Here is a 17,339-nt window from a genome sequence, read left to right on the forward strand (position 1 = left end):
TATCTAAGAATTTTTGGTGTAATTCAGTATGTAACTGGGAGCTTTTAAATGTTTTTGAGCAAGAAAAATGTATAGAATTGTCCTTTTTGATGGCTGTAGAGGAGAGATGTAATAGGAGAGTTCTGGCTTCCCTTTTGCCTATTTAGTGAAAACTTGTTTTTTTTTTTTGTAATATGACATTATGTTAGTGTGGATATATATAATTAAGTCCTTAATATTTATTGTTTCTTCTGGCTGTCTGTTCAAATAGTACAAATGAGATTGATGATTAAGGTTTTAATTTCATTCAGTAGTTAGAATTTGGCATTATGAGTAGATCATAGAAAGAAGGGGAGTTGTTTACCGTTTTTGTAAGCCCAGTAATGTAAGTGTATGTGTAACATATCTCAGTAATTCAGAACATTTTATTTTTTACTTAATATAGCATCCCTTATTATAAAATAGTTTATTCACTTGTGAAAGTGAGGGTCTTGGAGAAAAAGGAAGATGAAAATCAGTAATTCTTTTTCAGAACAGGAAATAGATAATTTTCAGGTGTTTTAGCCTTAGAATTTGGTAGCTTTTGTGATATATAAGTATCGTTGATCAAAATTTTCTTTTGACATCGTTAATTTTATTAGTCATTTTCAAATTCTAAATTTATATAGTAAAGTCTAGAAAAGAAGTACTGCAGAGCAGTTAAAGGAAAGAGCATGGACTCGTAAACTATGGATTCAGTCTCAGATCCATCACTTTTTTTAGTTTTGTGTCTCTGGGGAAGTTACTTAGCCTTTTTATGCCTCTGTTTCCTCATCTGTGAAATCAAGATAACAGTAGTACCTATTTTACAGGGTGGTTTTGAGTATTAAAAGACCACGTGGGGCTTCCCTGGTGGCGCAGTGGTTGAGAGTCTGCCTGCCGATGCAGGGCACACGGGTTCGTGCCCCGGTCCGGGAAGATCCCACATGCCGCGGAGTGGCTAGGCTCGTGAGCCGTGGCCACTGAGCCTGCGCGTCCGGAGCCTGTGCTCCGCAATGAGAGAGGCCACAACAGTGAGAGGCCCGCGTACAAAAAAAAAAAAAAAAAAAAAAAGACCCTATGAAATCAATGTGCCTGGCCATCGTTAACATCTCTATAAATGTTGTTATATGGTGAAGTAAAAGCAAACAATCAAATATTTTGGATAATTACAGGGTATTTGCTGGGTGACTGTTTATCTTGTTTCAGGACCTCAAATTTATGGGGCTGATAAAGTAGGAATATGTAATTTATTATTGCACTCGTGCATAGGAGTGCACATGAACTTGGGAGTTAGACCTCTTCAAATCCTGGCTCTCTGGCCTCCTAGCTCTGTGACCTAGGGCAAATTGTTTCTTTTTTCCCCTTCCCTCCCTCACAACATTTTGAGGTAGTTACTCTTATTTGGCAAATGAGGAAATGAAGCACAGAAAGGCTAAGTAGTAACTTTCTCAGGGTTACACATTTATATTGTGTAATATGTGATGGATCTGGGGTTTGGACCCAGGCAGTTTGATCCCATGATTCATGATGGGCCTTAGTAGGAGTCCCTGAGCAACTCTCTTCTTCTTGAAGGCAAAATGGTAATGACTTCTGGATTTTTTTCTAAGTGCTTTTAGAAATGGAATACTTGTTTTGTGGCTAATTTTGGATTGAGTCTCATTTTATAAAATGCGGATTTTTTTTTTTTTTGGAAATTTGTGAATATTTCAACTACCAATTTATAAACTTTCTCACTTGACCAAGTGTCAGAATATAGTTTTTATTATAAGAGATATTCTTTTTTTTTTTTTTTTTTTTTTTTATGCGTTACGCGGGCCTCTCACTGCTGTGGCCTCTCCCGTTGCGGAGGACAGGCTCCGGACGCGCAGGCTCAGCGGCCATGGCTCACGGGCCCAGCCGCTCCGCGGCATGTGGGATCCTCCCAGACCGGGGCACGAACCCGTGTCCCCCGCATCGGCAGGCGGACTCTCAACCACTGCGCCACCAGGGAAGCCCTATAAGAGATATTCTGGTATTAGATACGCATAAGGATATATTTTTAAAAAATACTTCAAAATTTTGGCACAGTTTTAGATATAGTTTGGTTTCCCTCTGATTTTAACATGTTTCTAGTTCACTTTACAAGTAAACTGTCTCTAAATTAGTTGGCTTTTAACTATATTGTCTAGATGAAAAAGACAACCATTTTGTTAAGAATTTGCTTCCTTTTATTTAGGTGGAGCAGCTGTGTAATTATTTGGTTCTGTTCTTTCTCAGTTTGTACAACATTAAAATTCATTATTTTAGCTGAAAGGAATTTTCAAATTGTCATTTTACAAATGAGAACTGTGTAATTTAACTAAGATTACATAACAAGTCATCTTTAAAAAGTGTGTACACATATGTGTACATTTTATAAAATCTCATAAGGCAGTGTGTCTTACTGGTTTGGATGAGTGGCCCATTCAACCTGTTGTTCTAGGTTATAGGAGACTCTTTTAAATGGATTTCCCCTCTCCATCCCATCTAAGAATCCTTCAGATATGACATCATACCTAGTATGAATTTAAAATTTATGTGACATTATGAATTTAACTCTCCTACTCATCAAAAGGAATACCCTTGGAAGACAAGTTCCATGTTCATGATAGCCACATCTCTGATTTCTTTTTTTTTCTATTAATCAGCCTTGTCTAGCTTGTTCTTCCAGATAGAAGTGTCCAAATTTATTAGGTCTTCTACACTAAAGGAATACCTCCTGTCATCTCTCAGACTGTTTCACATTGTCTTTTGCTAGAGCCCTTTCTCTAGTATAAGATCTTTAGCTCAAGATCTCCCAACTGCAGGTATAAAATGACATTGTACAAGGTTAATATACCACTATATAGTGTATTAGTTGACTTGGGCTTCTATACCAAAATACCATAGACTAGGTGGCTTAAACAACAGTTTAAGTTCTGAAGGCTGGGAAGTCTAAGATCAAAATGTGGGCAAGTTAGGTTTCATTCTGAGGCCTCTTTTCTTGGCTTATAGGTTGCTGCCTTCTGTGTGCTCATGTGACCTCTTCCTGTGACCATGGTCCCACCCTCATGACCTCATATATTTCTAATTACTTCTGAAAGGCCCCATCTCCAAACACAACACATTGAACCTTAGGGCTTGAACATAATGAATTTTAGGGGAAACACAAACATTCAATTTATAACATACAGCATATATTGGTTAAGAAAGTGAGCTCTGGAGTTGAATTGTCTGAGTCTCACTACTTATCTATTGAGTGAGTTACTTGTCTATCACTCTTTCTTTTTTTAATCTGTTAAATGAGATAGTAACAGCAACACTTGTAACATTAGAGTTGTAAGGAGTAAAATGAGTTCTTGCATCATGTAAATCACTTAGAATAACAAGTAGAGAATATACATGATTTTCTGAAAGTGTTCTAAATTGAACATATACCAATAAAAAAAGATAAGAAGATGAGTATATTCAAGCCACTTTGGTTCATGCAGTTTCTTTAACATAAACATGTTTTTGCCTCTTGAAAAATGATAGGTTCTATAGATATCATTTAATCAATTTTATAATATATATTATAATTTAATCTGGGTTAATGGTACTACTAATGGTACTACTTTTTCCTTTCCATCATGGCTTTTTCTCTGTAGATAAAGTTTTGTGTTAACTCATTACAAACTGAACCCCTTGCTTGTTCCTCTTTAGTCTCCTTCCAACTCTGTCTTTATTTCTGCTGAGGTTATATTCTATTTGTTTTTCAGATGAGACACTTTTTGCTCTTCCTGCTGCATCTGAGCCTGTGATACACTCCTCTGCAGGCAAGTTCTTTCTGCTAGCCTTTTATCCTCTGTGTATTCTAACTTTAATTCTTTAGTTATGTTCACTCTGTGCTTAGTAGTTTGAATTTACTAAAAATAAGCATGGTTCCAAGAATGTTTATCTACTGATCAAGTTGAAATTTGCATTTTATATGCAGTGTCCAAGAGAGAAATGGGCAGAAACCTGATTAATAATTGGAAATGTGTAAGGAATTCTTGGCCCCTTGATTTATGTTTATACATTGACTGGTCATTTTTTCCAAATACAGTTTATTTGCTTATAGCTGACAGGCTTTCATAGAAAAGAATGTCAGCCTATGACAGTTAATTATCCAGTGCCCTTTCTTTCTTATGCTGTCAAACTCTCTTCTCAAATCCTCATTTCTTCCTCTGAGACTAGTTAGAAGTAGCTTTTCTCAGTTAATTGTACGTGAGGATTTTCTCAAAGACTTGATGTCTTTGCATAGTATATAATAGCCTCTGTAGCCATGCACATGTTTTTTGACAGTAGCTTTAATTTTTCAATTATGATTCAGTCTATTTGATTATTATTTATTAACTAAATGTTATTAGCATTTTAGTTAACAGTAAGTCTTTACTAACAGTATTTTTGAATCTGTCATAAAACTTGCATTAAATCTGAGAACACTGGCATTCTCTAACTTTCCTTTCTGTCCATGGTCACAGAAAAAATTATGGATTTGAAGGAGCAGCCAGGTAACACTGTTTCTGCTGGTCAAGAGGATTTTCCATCTGTCCTGCTTGAAACTGCTGCTTCTCTTCCTTCTTTAGCTCCTCTCTCAGCTGCTTCTTTTAAAGAACATGAATACCTTGGTAATTTACCAGCAGTACTACCTACCGAAGGAACACTTCGAGAAATTTCAGATGAAGCTTCTAAAGAATTTTCAGAGAAGGCAAAAAAACCATTTGTAGACAGAGATTTACCAGAGTTTTCAGAATTGGAATACTCAGAAATGGGATCATCATTCAGTGGCTCTCCAAGAGCAGAATCTGCCATAACAGTAGCAAATCCTAGGGAAGAAATAATTGTGAAGAATAAAGATGAAGAAGAGGACTTAGTTAGTAATAACATCCTTCGTACTCAGCAAGAGTTACCGATAGTCCTTAGCAAATCAGTTAAAGAAGAGGATAGAGTTATGTCTCCAGAAAAAACAAAAGACAATTTTAATGAAAAGGGAATTGTAGCAGAAGCTCCTGTGAGGGAGGAATATGCAGACTTCAAACCATTTGAGCAAGTATGGGAAGTAAAAGATACTTATAAGCAAGATAGTGATGTTTGGGCTGCTGGAGGTAATATAGAGAGCAAATTGGAAGGTAAAGTGGATACGGAACGTTTTTCAGATAGCCTAGAACAAACAAATCGTGAGAAAGATAGTGAAAGTAGTAATGATGATACTTCATTTCCTAGTACACCAGAAGCTATAAAAGATGGTTCAGGAGCGTATATCACATGTGCTCCCTTTAACCCTTCAGCAAACATTTTTCCCTTGTTGGAAGATCATACTTCAGAAAATAAGACAGATGAAAAAAAAATAGAAGAAAAAAAGGCCCAAATTGTAACAGAGAAGAATGCTAGTGCCAAAACATCAAACCCTTTCCTTGTGGCAACACAGGATTCTAAGACAGATTATGACACAACAGATCATTTATCAGAGGTGACTGAGGAAGTAGTGGCAAACATGCATGAAGGTCTAACCCCAGATTTAGTACAAGAAGCATGTGAAAGTGAATTGAGTGAAGCTACAGGTACAAAAATTGCCTTTGAAACAAAAATGGACTTGGTTCAAACTTCAGAAGCTATGCAGGAGTCACTTTACCCTGTAGCACAGCTTTGCCCATCCTTTGAAGAATCTGAAGCTACTCCTTCACCAGTTTTGCCTGACATTGTCATGGAAGCACCATTAAATTCTATAGTTCCTAGTGCTGGTGCTTCTGCAGTGCAGCTCAGTTCATCACCATTAGAAGCTCCTCCTTCGGTTAATTATGAAAGCATAAAACTTGAGCCTGAAAATCCCCCACCATATGAAGAGGCCATGAATGTATCACTAAAAAAAGTATCAGGAATGAATGAAGAGATTAAAGAGGCTGAAAGTATTAGTGTAGCTGTTCAAGAAACAGAAGCTCCTTATATATCTATTGCATGTGATTTAATTAAAGAAACAAAGCTCTCTACTGAACCAACTCCAGATTTCTCTAGTTATTCAGAAATAGCAAAAGTTGCACAGCTGGTGCCCACTCATTCTGAGCTAGTTGAAGATTCCTCACCTGATTCTGAACCAGTTGACTTGTTTAGTGATGATTCAATTCCTGAAGTTCCACAAAAACAAGATGAAGCTGTGATGCTTGTAAAAGAAAATCTCATTGAAACTTCATCTGAATCAATGATAGAACATGAAAATAAGGAAAAACTTAGTGCTTCACCACCACCTGAGGGGGGAAAGCCGTATTTGGAATCTTTTCAGCCCAATTTAGATACCACAAAAGATACCTTATCATCTAATGAAGTTTCAACATTGATCCAAAAGGAGAAAATTCCTTTGCAGATGGAGGAGCTCAATACTGCAGTTTATTCAAATGATGGCTTATTTATTGCTAAGGAAGCAAAAATAAGAGAGAGTGAAACATTTTCAGATTCATCTCCAATTGAGATTATAGATGAGTTCCCTACATTTGTCAGTTCTAAAACAGATTCTTCTCCTACATTAGCCAGGGAATACAGTGACCTAGAAATATCCTACAAAAGTGAAGTTGCTAGTGTCCAGGATGGAGCTGGGTCTTTGCCTTGCTCAGAATTACCCCATGAAGTTTCTGTCAAGAGTGTACAGCCTAAAGATGAAGAAAAAGTTCATGTCCCAGATGAATTCTCCAAAGATAGGGCTGATATTTCAAAGGTGCCCTTACTGCCTCCAGATGTTTCTGCTTTGGATGCTCAAACAGGGATAGGCAGTATAGTTAAACCCAAAGTTCTTGTGAAAGAAGCTGAGAAAAAACTTCCTTCTGGTACAGAAAAAGAGCACAGACCACCATCTGCTATGTTTTCAGCAGAGCTGAGTAAAACTTCAGGTAATCAATCCATACCTTATTTTGTGCTTTCTTGCCACCTTTTGACCTATGGAACATTCCACTACATTTTGTGTAGTATGTTACATTTATAGTGTCTGATATATCACATTGATAAGACTTCTTTTTACTGTCTCAGTTTAAGATTTTAGTGCTTTTTCTAGCCCTCTTGCACTCATCACGCACCCTTGCTCTTAGCTTTTCCACACAATTATTTGTTGGTCATTTTTATGTACCATGGAACTAGAAAAAACTTTTTTTAGAATTGGCTTCAGTGTCTGTTCCCTTCTTTTGCTTTAGTGTTTCCTGATAGCATGAAGAGCAAGAGGTATTATAACAAAATATTTTCAGATGTGTTTACTTTTGTTTTCCCAGAAATATCTTCATTTAAAAATTTTGACGAACATTTCTGTTACCTGTTTCTGATCTTTCAATATAATGCAATAATTTCCAGTAAAAGGTATAAAGTTAAGCATATTGAGTATTAGATGTTTTCTTGAAAAGTATAAATTGAGGTATGCTATTTTTAATTCTCCTGAAAAGTACTAATTCTCATTTTTTCTTTTGACTCTACACTTCCCACATATCTGATTTTTGTAAAGTGATTTGTACATGTGTTTTTTATTTAGCATTCTAATTTAGATGATTACTGTGTATTTACTGAATATACTTATGCATTGGAGATAGGTAGTACTGGTGGCAGAGACAAGTTTAGAGTTGCTGTAATTGAAGAAAGAGGAAATTATGAACCTAAGGCAATGGGATGAGCATGGAGACATAGTACTTAGTGTTTGATTGGAATTGGACCTGAAGGTTAAGGGGAGGAGTTAAAGCTTACTCTAGGAAACCTGGGTTTCTTGTATGTGCAGATACATGGCAGTATGAGAAACTGAGTTAGGGAACATGAGAAAATAAAGTGGAAGAAAATAAAAAACTCAGTTTTGAATATATTGTAATTAAGGTACCTATGAGACATCCAAGAATGATGGGTATTAAACATGAAGCTCTTGAGAGAGACCTTGACCGTATGTGTGTGTTTACCATGGGCTCAGAGATTGTAATTAAAGCCACAGACATCAACTAGGGGGAGCCGAGGGAAGAGGAAGATTTAAAGTTGGAGGAATTGATCAACACTATCAAATACTAGAGAGCTCAGTTAAGATAAGGATTGAGAATTTGTCAGAAGGGAGGGAAGGTGTTATAATGGTAATCCCTATTCTCAGATAGTTAACGATTTTCTACATCCTTGATTATGATATATTTAGGTGTTTTAAAAAATTTTTCTGATTCTTATTACTGAATCAGATTCAGTAATTCTGATTCTTATTCTTATTTAAACCTGAAAGTATTGATAAGTTTTAAAATAATAAATAAAACTTGCTCAGATAATTTATTATCTCCAGTTTCTCTTGTTTTCTTAAAATGACATTTGTAGGCAGAATTCAATTTTAATTTTGGGAAGAAAGGCTGATTTTGTAAGGGAGATGAGCAAGGTATTATTGATGCAGACATTGATACCTTATTGATAGTTTTGGATAAAATTTGTTATGAGAAAAATGAATACTAGTCTTCTCCCTTGATAAGGGTATTTTATCAAACTGTATTCTTTTTTTTTTTGACCACGCCATGTGGTTTGTGGGAGCTTAGTTCCCCAACCAGGGATTGAACCCAGGTCACAGCAGTGAAAGCACCGAGGTCTAACTACTGGATCACCAGGGAATTCTGTCAAACTGTATTCTTAACAATGAAATGTAAATACTGGTTTTTCTCAGTTCATAATTATGAGCATTCATTCTGTTTTTCCTTTCACTGTACGTCATTATTTAGAGGCTCAGTGTTTCATATATGTTTTTATTTACTTTTAAAAAAATTTGTGGCTAAAGATTTATGCTTTCAGTACCCTGATGGTTTCCATTTTTGTTTAAAATATATTATCACTGGCACTTTAATTTTTCACTTTCCACTCATTTTAAATATAAATGTGTAATTACAATATTCTAATAATTGCTTAAATTTATACTACTAAATACAGACCCAGATAGTGAAACTACTGAAAAGAATAGTTAACTGATAGGCAGCACTACCAGATGACAGCTGAAATCTTTTTCTCAGATGATGCATGGAAGTTCCAGTTTGGCATAGAATGACAGTTTAGGGATATAAGAGTATGATTGGAAGTGGAAGATCATCAACACATACTAAGGGCACAGAGAGGCTGTCTCTACCTTGGAATATTAGGAATGGCTTCACAAAGAGATGCTTCTATAAAAGCTACAGTTAGCAAATGTGAGTAAACACATAGACCTGTTCATTTATATAAATATAATAAAAGTTTTCCAGATCCTGTTTTGGTATTTTTGGGGCAGGTGGGTATGTGTGGGTATTATGGTCAGTATGTAGAAACTGAAGCTATTCAAGCTATTCACTTGAAGCTAGGGACATAGATGGATTTGAGACTGGCCATGGGTGACTCAGTGAAAAGAAACATTCAGGTTTATTCAGAACTAAACTGAAAGACCAATCCATGCTGAAGGAGGGTTTATGATACATTGGATGCTAAATTTTCTCTGGCTGGAATTAAGCAGAATTTTTTTTAAACTTACGGTCTCATTTAGAGAGTTTCTTTTAAAAAAAGGATGATTGCTTTTTTAAAATTAACTTTCATTTGGAAATAAGTTCAATCTTAAAAACAATTGCAAAAATAAATGTAGTACAAAGAATGTCTTATACTCTTCATCTAAATTTACCTACTAACATTTCTCCATTTACATTATTATTTATGATCTCTCTTTTTATAGATAACTAGACTATGGATACATAGATACAGTATATCCTTTTTTTCCTGAACCATTTGAGACTAAGTTATATATGTTCTGTTTTACCCCTAAATAGTTTAAAAAGGGATCTTCTCTTACATAACCTCAGTACAGCTATTAACTTTCTAAATTTTACATTCATTCAATACTTTTTTCTAATCTACCATCCATATTCTAGTTGTGTTAGTTGACCTAATAATGTTCTTTGCAGTGTCCTGTACTACAAGGTCCAGTCTAGTGCCAGGTTTTGCATTTAGTTATGTTACCTTTGGCTCCTTTAATCTGGGACATTTCCAGTCTTTATCTCTTATGATTGTAACATTTTTAAAGAACACAGGCCCTTTCCCTTCTTCCTTTTTAATAGAAAGTTCCTTGTTTTGCGTTTTGTTGAGTTTGTGGATTCATGGCCAAAATGAAGATAATGCAGTGGCCCTCTCATAGCAATCTGGAGGTACCTACTATTCATCAGTCCCTCATTGATGAGGTTTAATTTACACCATCTGGTCAAGGTGGTTCCTGATTTCCTTATTGTATAATTACTATCTTTCTTCCTTCCTGACAACTAATAAGCAGTCTGATGGGTGACACTTCAAGACCATGTAAATATCCTGCCCTCCGTCAAAATTCCCTCCCTAGGTTTAGTATCTATTGATGATTCTTGATTGATTATTCTTTACCATTAAGTTTGCAAAAGATGATTTTTCTGTTCTAATACTTCCTTCACATTTATCAATCAACCCTGGCATTCTACTCTTAGCAAGAGCTCTCCTTTTCCATTAATTAACTATTTAATTATCAGTATGGATTCATGAATTTCTCTTTTCCCCCCAATGGTTCATAATTCATTACTGTACTTATTTATTTTGGTTGTCAATGGTCACAGATTTGGAGGGCTCCCCTTCAAATTGGCTCAAGGACATGCAGCTGTCCTTTTTTTTTTTTTTTTTTTTTTGAGTGGAGAGGGAAGCACTTCTTACTTTCTAGCATAACGAAATGCTGTAGGCTCATCTTTTGCCCACTCTGTCCCAGCCCTGAAGTCAGCAGTTTCTCCAGGGATCCTTGATTCCTTTCAGTGATCAAGAGCTGGATGCTAATTGTACTTTGCTCCTGTGGGGTCTTTCCATTTTAGCCCTTCCAGTGGACCGAGGTAGGAAATACTTGTATACATACATACAAATAAACATACACATATTTATGAAATCATGTGTTTACATAGATACCTCCAAATCCAAAACATTCCCAGAGGACTATTTCTTTCTTCCCCCATTTCACATTTGTATGTTCCTTCTATAGTGAGAACCTGGCTTCTAACACTACCAATACATTTATTAATTTGTTTAATCCTTGAGTACATCTAAAATAGTTTTAGAATGTTTTATAATATCATTATAATAAATACAATAAAGGGTTCAGGTTTATTTTTCAAATCCACCTCCCTCAACCCTGCCACGGTTACTTGGATTAGTTTTATTTTCCCTTTTCCTTCTACCTTCCCCCATCTTCAGTGTGGTTATAATACTCATTTGAAATAAAGTTAGATTTGTTTCAGTTTGCTTTCAGTTTTAGGTTTTCTTTCTCTCTATTTAGGACATTTTTAAATTAAGAATTTTGAAAGGCTGAGAAAAGAACCTGAATTCTTTGCATTTTACCTAGAAAGGGGAGACTACCATTTATGGGAAATCTTTTAAGTACCAAGCATTTTCACATAGTCATCTCATTTAGTCTTCACCATAATCTGAAAGAAGGAATCATTTCATGGATGACAAAACCTAAATCTAGGGATGTTACAAAACTTTACCGAGGTTGCATATTATGTAGTAAGCACAGTACTTTTGAGCTTCTATTGTGTTCCAGACATTGGGCTAACTTACTTTTTAAAAAAAATTTTTATTGGAGTATAGTTGATTACAATGTTGTGTTAGTTTCAGGTGTACAGCAAAGTGAATCAGTTACACATATATCCATTCTTTTTTAGATTCTTTTCCCGTATGGGTCACTGCAGAGTATTGAGTAGAATTCCCTGTGCTATACAGTAGGTCCTTATTAGTTATCTATTTTACATATAGTAGTGTGTATATGTCAGTCCCAATCTCTCAATTTATCCCCCCCCCTTACACTCTGGTAACCATAAGTTTGTTTTCTACGTCTGTGACTCTATTTCTGTTTTGTAAATAATTTGTACCATTTTATTTTGGTTAGATCACATATAAGCGATATATGATATTTGTCTTTCTCTGTCTGACTTCACTCAGTATGATAATCTCTAGGTCCATCCATGTTTCTGCAAATGGCATTATTTCATCCTTTTTTATGGCTGAGTAATATTCCATTGTATATGTGTGCCACATCTTGTTTATCCACTCCTCTGTCGATGGACATTTAGGTTGCTTCCATGTATGACTATTGTAAATGGTGCTGCAATGAACGTTGGGGGTGCATGTGTCTTTTTGAATTACGGTTTTCTCCGGATATATGCCCAGGAGTGGGATTGCTGGATCATATGTTAGTTCTATATTTATTTTTTTAAGGAACCTACATATTGTTCTCCATAATGGTTGTACCAGTTTACTTTCCCACCAACAGTGTAGGAGGGTTCCCTTTGCTCCACACCCTCCCCAGCATTTATTGTTTGTAGTTTTTTTGATGATGGCCATTCTTACTGGTGTGATGTGATACCTCATTGTAGTTCTGATTTACATTTCTTTAATAATTAGTGTTGTTGATCATCTTTTCATGTGCTTTTTGCCATCTGTATGTCTTCTTTGGAGAAATGTCTTTAGATCTTCCACCCATTTTTTGATTGTGGTGGTTTTTTTGATGTTGAGCTGCATAAGCTGTTTATATATTTTGGAGATTAATCCTTTGTTGGTTGGTTTGTTTGCAAATATTTTCTCCCATTCTATGGGGTGTCTTTTTGTTTTGTTTATGGTTTCCTTTGCTGTGCAAAAGCCTTTACGTTTCATTAGGTTCCATTTGTTTATTTTTGTTTTTATTTTCATTAGGAGGTGGATCAAAAAAGATCTTGCTGCGATTTATGTCAGAGAGTGTTCTGCCTATGTTTTCCTCTAAGAGTTTTATAGTTTCTGGCCTCACATTTAGGTCTTTAATCCATCTTGGGTTTATTTTTGTGTATGGTGTTAGAGAGTGTTCTCATTTTATTCTTTTACATGTAGCTGTCCAGTTTTCCCAGCACCACTTATTGAAGAGACTGTCTTTTCTGTATATTCTTGCCTCCTTTGTCATAGATTAGTTGACTAACTTTCTTATTTATATTAGTTCTTATCCGATTCCACAAAGGAGATATTTTTTCCGACAAGTGAAGAACTGGGATGAGACCTAGGTTTTGTCCCCTTCACAGTTTTGGAGCAAGCAGTTATTGTCCTAAATAGCAGATGACCAGGGTGCTGCTGCTTTTATTACATACCTATTGTGTTGGGGGCATTAACCAATGCAAGGCATTTTAAAAACATCAGGAACATTGGTTACTGTGTCCATTTTCTCATGGGGTCTTCTATAAGTAGGGATATTAGAATGAGGGTAACCTTCTGTTGCTTCCACGTGGAGACTGAATAACCCTATTGTTATTCAGCTGGACAGCTGCTGTCTTGTTTGGTGGGTCATTGGTGAAGAAAGGTGCTAATGTCTCCCATTAAAACCACTGAGATCTTGACTTAATGATAGTGATTGCTTAATACATGTTTGTTGGTTGCTTGGTTTGCCACTAGTGCACAGAACGTTTTAAGTTCATAATCATAGTATAGATTGTGTTTTGCTGACCTGTTGTAACTTGGTGAGTGAAGTGTAAACCAACCAGAAGTTAATTATTCATTATACTTAAAGTATGTGCTTTCCAGGAATAACCAAATAGTATTTCCATAATAAAGAACTCGCTGAAAAATGGCCCATTTATCTAGGTAAAGAATTAAAAAATTATCCTTTGCCAATTTATAGATACTTCTTAAATGTGTTCATGAATAAGAACTTTCTTTTGATGATGTTTATAACTTAAAACATTTTTCTTACATTAATTTTAAAAATTGATTATATAGCTTTTGGGCTTTCTCAGTAAAGCATTATAGATATTAAGTATTTTGTTAAAATACATTTTTAGTGAGCATATATAGGATGCTTCTTGAATATTAGTTGGGTTTTGGTTAGGACAGTGAGCAGTTAATCTGATGAAAGTAGAAATTTAAGTACCCTGAAAAATGAAAATGTTTAATCTAACACATTGAGTAGAATTACCTTTAACTGGAAGGCTTTGAGTAAATATAAGTGTAGCTAAATTAGAAACTGACTTATTAATAAGGAAATGATTATATTTACTCAAACGTTTGACATTGTCAAATTAGTGTGGATTTATTTAGTGCTTACTGTGGGTCCAATACAGGTTGAAAATAAATATGAAATATGAACCTTTATAAAAGATACTGCTACATATAATATGGTTGAAAGAACTTCATCTTGGGCATCTTACACACCTAAGATCTAATCCTGGCTTTATTACCAGTTAGCTGTATGACCCTGGGCAGATGTTTTAATCTATTTGAGCTTCAGTTAAATTTAGTAGTCAGAATTTCTCTCAGGGACCTGCTAACTGTCGGTGAAGTCAGGGTAGCAGTACATGAAGCAATCTGAAGTAATGTATGCTAATTGTACAAATTTGAGAAGTAGAGAAAAGCATTTAGATGACAAAAAAATTGTAATTGTATTGCCCAGACATAATCATTGTTAATATTTTAGAATATATTCTTCTAGTCTATTTCTATGCATATGGATACTTTATGAATGCAGTGAAAAAAAGTGTTTTTCCAAACTGGGATCATACGTTATATGTTGTTTATTGCTTTACAAAATTCAGCAATATATTATATTGCACAATGCCAAAATTTCCATGTCTTTATTTTTCTGCTGTGTGATTATTTAATGTTTAGTGTTCCTTGGTATTGGATATATTATAATTTAATCAGTTCTCTAGGATCCTTAGATTGTCTCCAGTTTTTTAAATTTATAAATAATGCTATTATTAACCTCTTTATGTTTAAATATGTTGTACATATCTCCAAATTACTCTTTTCCATAAATTACTAGAAATAAAACCCTAGGAAATGGGTATGTACATTTTTAAGCGTTTTGACAAAGATTGGCTGTCAGAAAACTTGTACTAATTTTTAAAAATTTTTTATTGGAATATAGTTGCTTTACAACGTTGTGTTAGTTTCTGCTGTACAGCAAAGTGAATCACCTATACGTATACATATATCCCCTCTTTTTTTGGATTTCCTTCCCATTTAGGTCACCACAAAGCACTGAGTAGAGTTCCCTGTGCTATACAGTAGGTTCTCATTAGTTATCTATTTTTTACATAGTAGTGTATATATTGTCAATCCCGATCTCCCAATTCATCCCACCCACCCCCTTCCCCCTTAGTATCCTTACGTTTGTTCTCTATGTCTGTGTCTCTGTTTCTGCTTTGCAAATAAGTTCATCTGTATCATTTTTCTAGATTCCACATAAAAGCTAATGATGTTTGTTTTTCTCTTTCTGACTTCACTTTGTATGACAGTCTCTAGGTCCATCCATGTCTGTACAAATGGCACAATTTTGTTCCTTTTATGGCTGAGTAATATTCCATTGTATATATGTACCACATCTTTCTTTATCCATTCCTCTGTTGATGGACATTTAGGTTGCTTCCATGTCCTGGCTATTGTAAATAGTGTTGCAATGAACATTTGGGTGCATGTATCTTTTCGAACTAGTTTTCTCCGTTATATGCCCAGGAGTGAGATTGCTGGATCATATGACAGTTCTATATTTAGTTTTTTAAGGAACCTCCATATTGTTCTCCGTGGTGGCTGTATCAATTTACATTCCCCCCAACAGTGTAGGAGGGTGCCCTTTTCTCCACACCCTCTCCAGCATTTGTTTATAGACTTTTTGATGATGGCTATTCTGACTGGTGTGAGGTAATACCTCATTGTAGTTTTGATTTGCATTTCTCTAATAATGACATTGAGCATCTTTTCATGTGCTTTTTGGCAATCTGTATATCTTTTTTGGAGAAATATCTATTTAGATCTGCCCACTTTTTGATTGGGTTTTTTTTTTTGATATTGAGCTGCATGATCTCTTTGTATATTTTGCAGATTAATCCTTTGTCACAACTTGTACTAATTTTTACCCTTCTAATGGAGTAAGACAACAACCCATTTCTCTATTGATCACCAACAATTAGTATTATTTATTAATATTGTTTTTTTAATCAGAAAATTTTGATAGCTAAGGACTTATACATTATACAAAATTCAAAAAGTACTATTACAATAAGTCTTCTTCCTGTCTTAACTAAGCTGCCTAGTGCTCCTTCCTAGAGTCATTTACTAGACTTCTCATGTATCCTTCCAGACATTGTATACCTGTCTTTTTTTTTTTTAAAAAAAGAAACCTTTACCAGTTTGATAGGTTAAAGTAGTTATCTTGCTGTTTCGATCTTCGATTATTAGTGAAGGTGAGCATGTTCCACATATTTATTGGCTATTTGTATTTCTTTTGTGAATTGCCTGTTCATACCCTTTGCCCATTTTAAAATTTAGAATCGCCTCTTTCTGATTTTAATGAGAGTTCTTTATATAGAGTGGATGCAAATCCTTGTCATGTTACAGTTTTCCCTTAGTTTTCTAAATAATTTTTATTTTACTTTACATTTTGGTGGATATTTTCAGTTTTCACCTGGGAAAATTTATAACTTAATTTATTTACTAATTTATAGTTTCATTTTTATGTTTAATTCTGATCTGTTCAAAATTGATTTTGAATTCTGGTCAGAGATCATTTTATCCCACATGCCTTTCTGGTGTTGGAGTTGTTTTCCTATCCCCATCACACTCTGATAGTCCCCTAGTACCAGGCAACAATCCTAAGGAAGAGCCAGAAAATTGAGAACGATTTTAGCCAGGTTGCATGCTTTAGGTTGGACAGTCAACGGTACTATGGGTGTTGGTGCCATCTAGTGTTGTAGATAGAAAACGATGTCTGTGGAATGCTCTGCAATTGACCATATGGAAATTCAGTTGGGCCGAGAAATTTAGTGAGTTGTGGATATTTGCTTCACAGTAACAAATGACTTTGAAAATGACTTTATAAAAGGATTTTGAATTTTGACACATTGTACTGAATCAAACAAATGCTTGAATCATGCTATGATAAACATTATGAAATGACCTTAAAGATTCCCCCAAACATGTACTTCAGTGAAAACTTAAAAGTTTTAAAAGATCTGTTCAAAACCCAATGACTATTAAAATTTTAAATTCCAGGTTTAAAAATGCTTTGGATCTTTTGGATTATCTGTGTATTTATTTTAGATTATAATATAAGAAATCAACATTTATTTAGTTCTCATTGAATAGTATCACTTTCAGTTTCTTTCTGTATAATTTTTAGTATGTATTTTTATCAGCTTATATGGAATTGTTTATAGACCTTAAAATGCTCATTATATTTTGGTTATTTTTTAACTTGTCATTCATTTTCTAGACTAAAGTCTTTGTTCATGTCTTAAGGTTCAATTCAGTAGTTAGTGCTGAAGTGCTGTAATTTAGTCCATAGAGGGCATTACGTTACAGCA

The 17,339-nt window shown here is 34.8% G+C and overlaps 1 protein-coding gene across 4 annotated transcripts in view; it reads left to right on the plus strand.

Annotated features, from left to right (window-relative positions):
• RTN4 (reticulon 4) overlaps positions 1-17,339 on the plus strand; it is a 67,170-nt gene that overhangs the window by 13,235 nt on the left and 36,596 nt on the right. The window contains exons 2-3 of one of the 4 annotated variants that reach the window (XM_065891183.1): positions 3,756-3,812; positions 4,500-6,896. The exons of 1 other annotated variant lie outside the window; for it this stretch is intronic. In XM_065891183.1, coding sequence (XP_065747255.1) covers positions 3,756-3,812; positions 4,500-6,896 — 2,454 coding nt within the window. The remainder of the gene's footprint in view (positions 1-3,755; positions 3,813-4,499; positions 6,897-17,339) is intronic. 2 more of the 4 variants (XM_065891185.1, XM_065891184.1) reach the window with 2 other exon arrangements.

This window comes from Phocoena phocoena, chromosome 14 (genome assembly GCF_963924675.1).
Source record: "Phocoena phocoena chromosome 14, mPhoPho1.1, whole genome shotgun sequence".
NCBI lineage: Eukaryota > Metazoa > Chordata > Mammalia > Artiodactyla > Phocoenidae > Phocoena > Phocoena phocoena.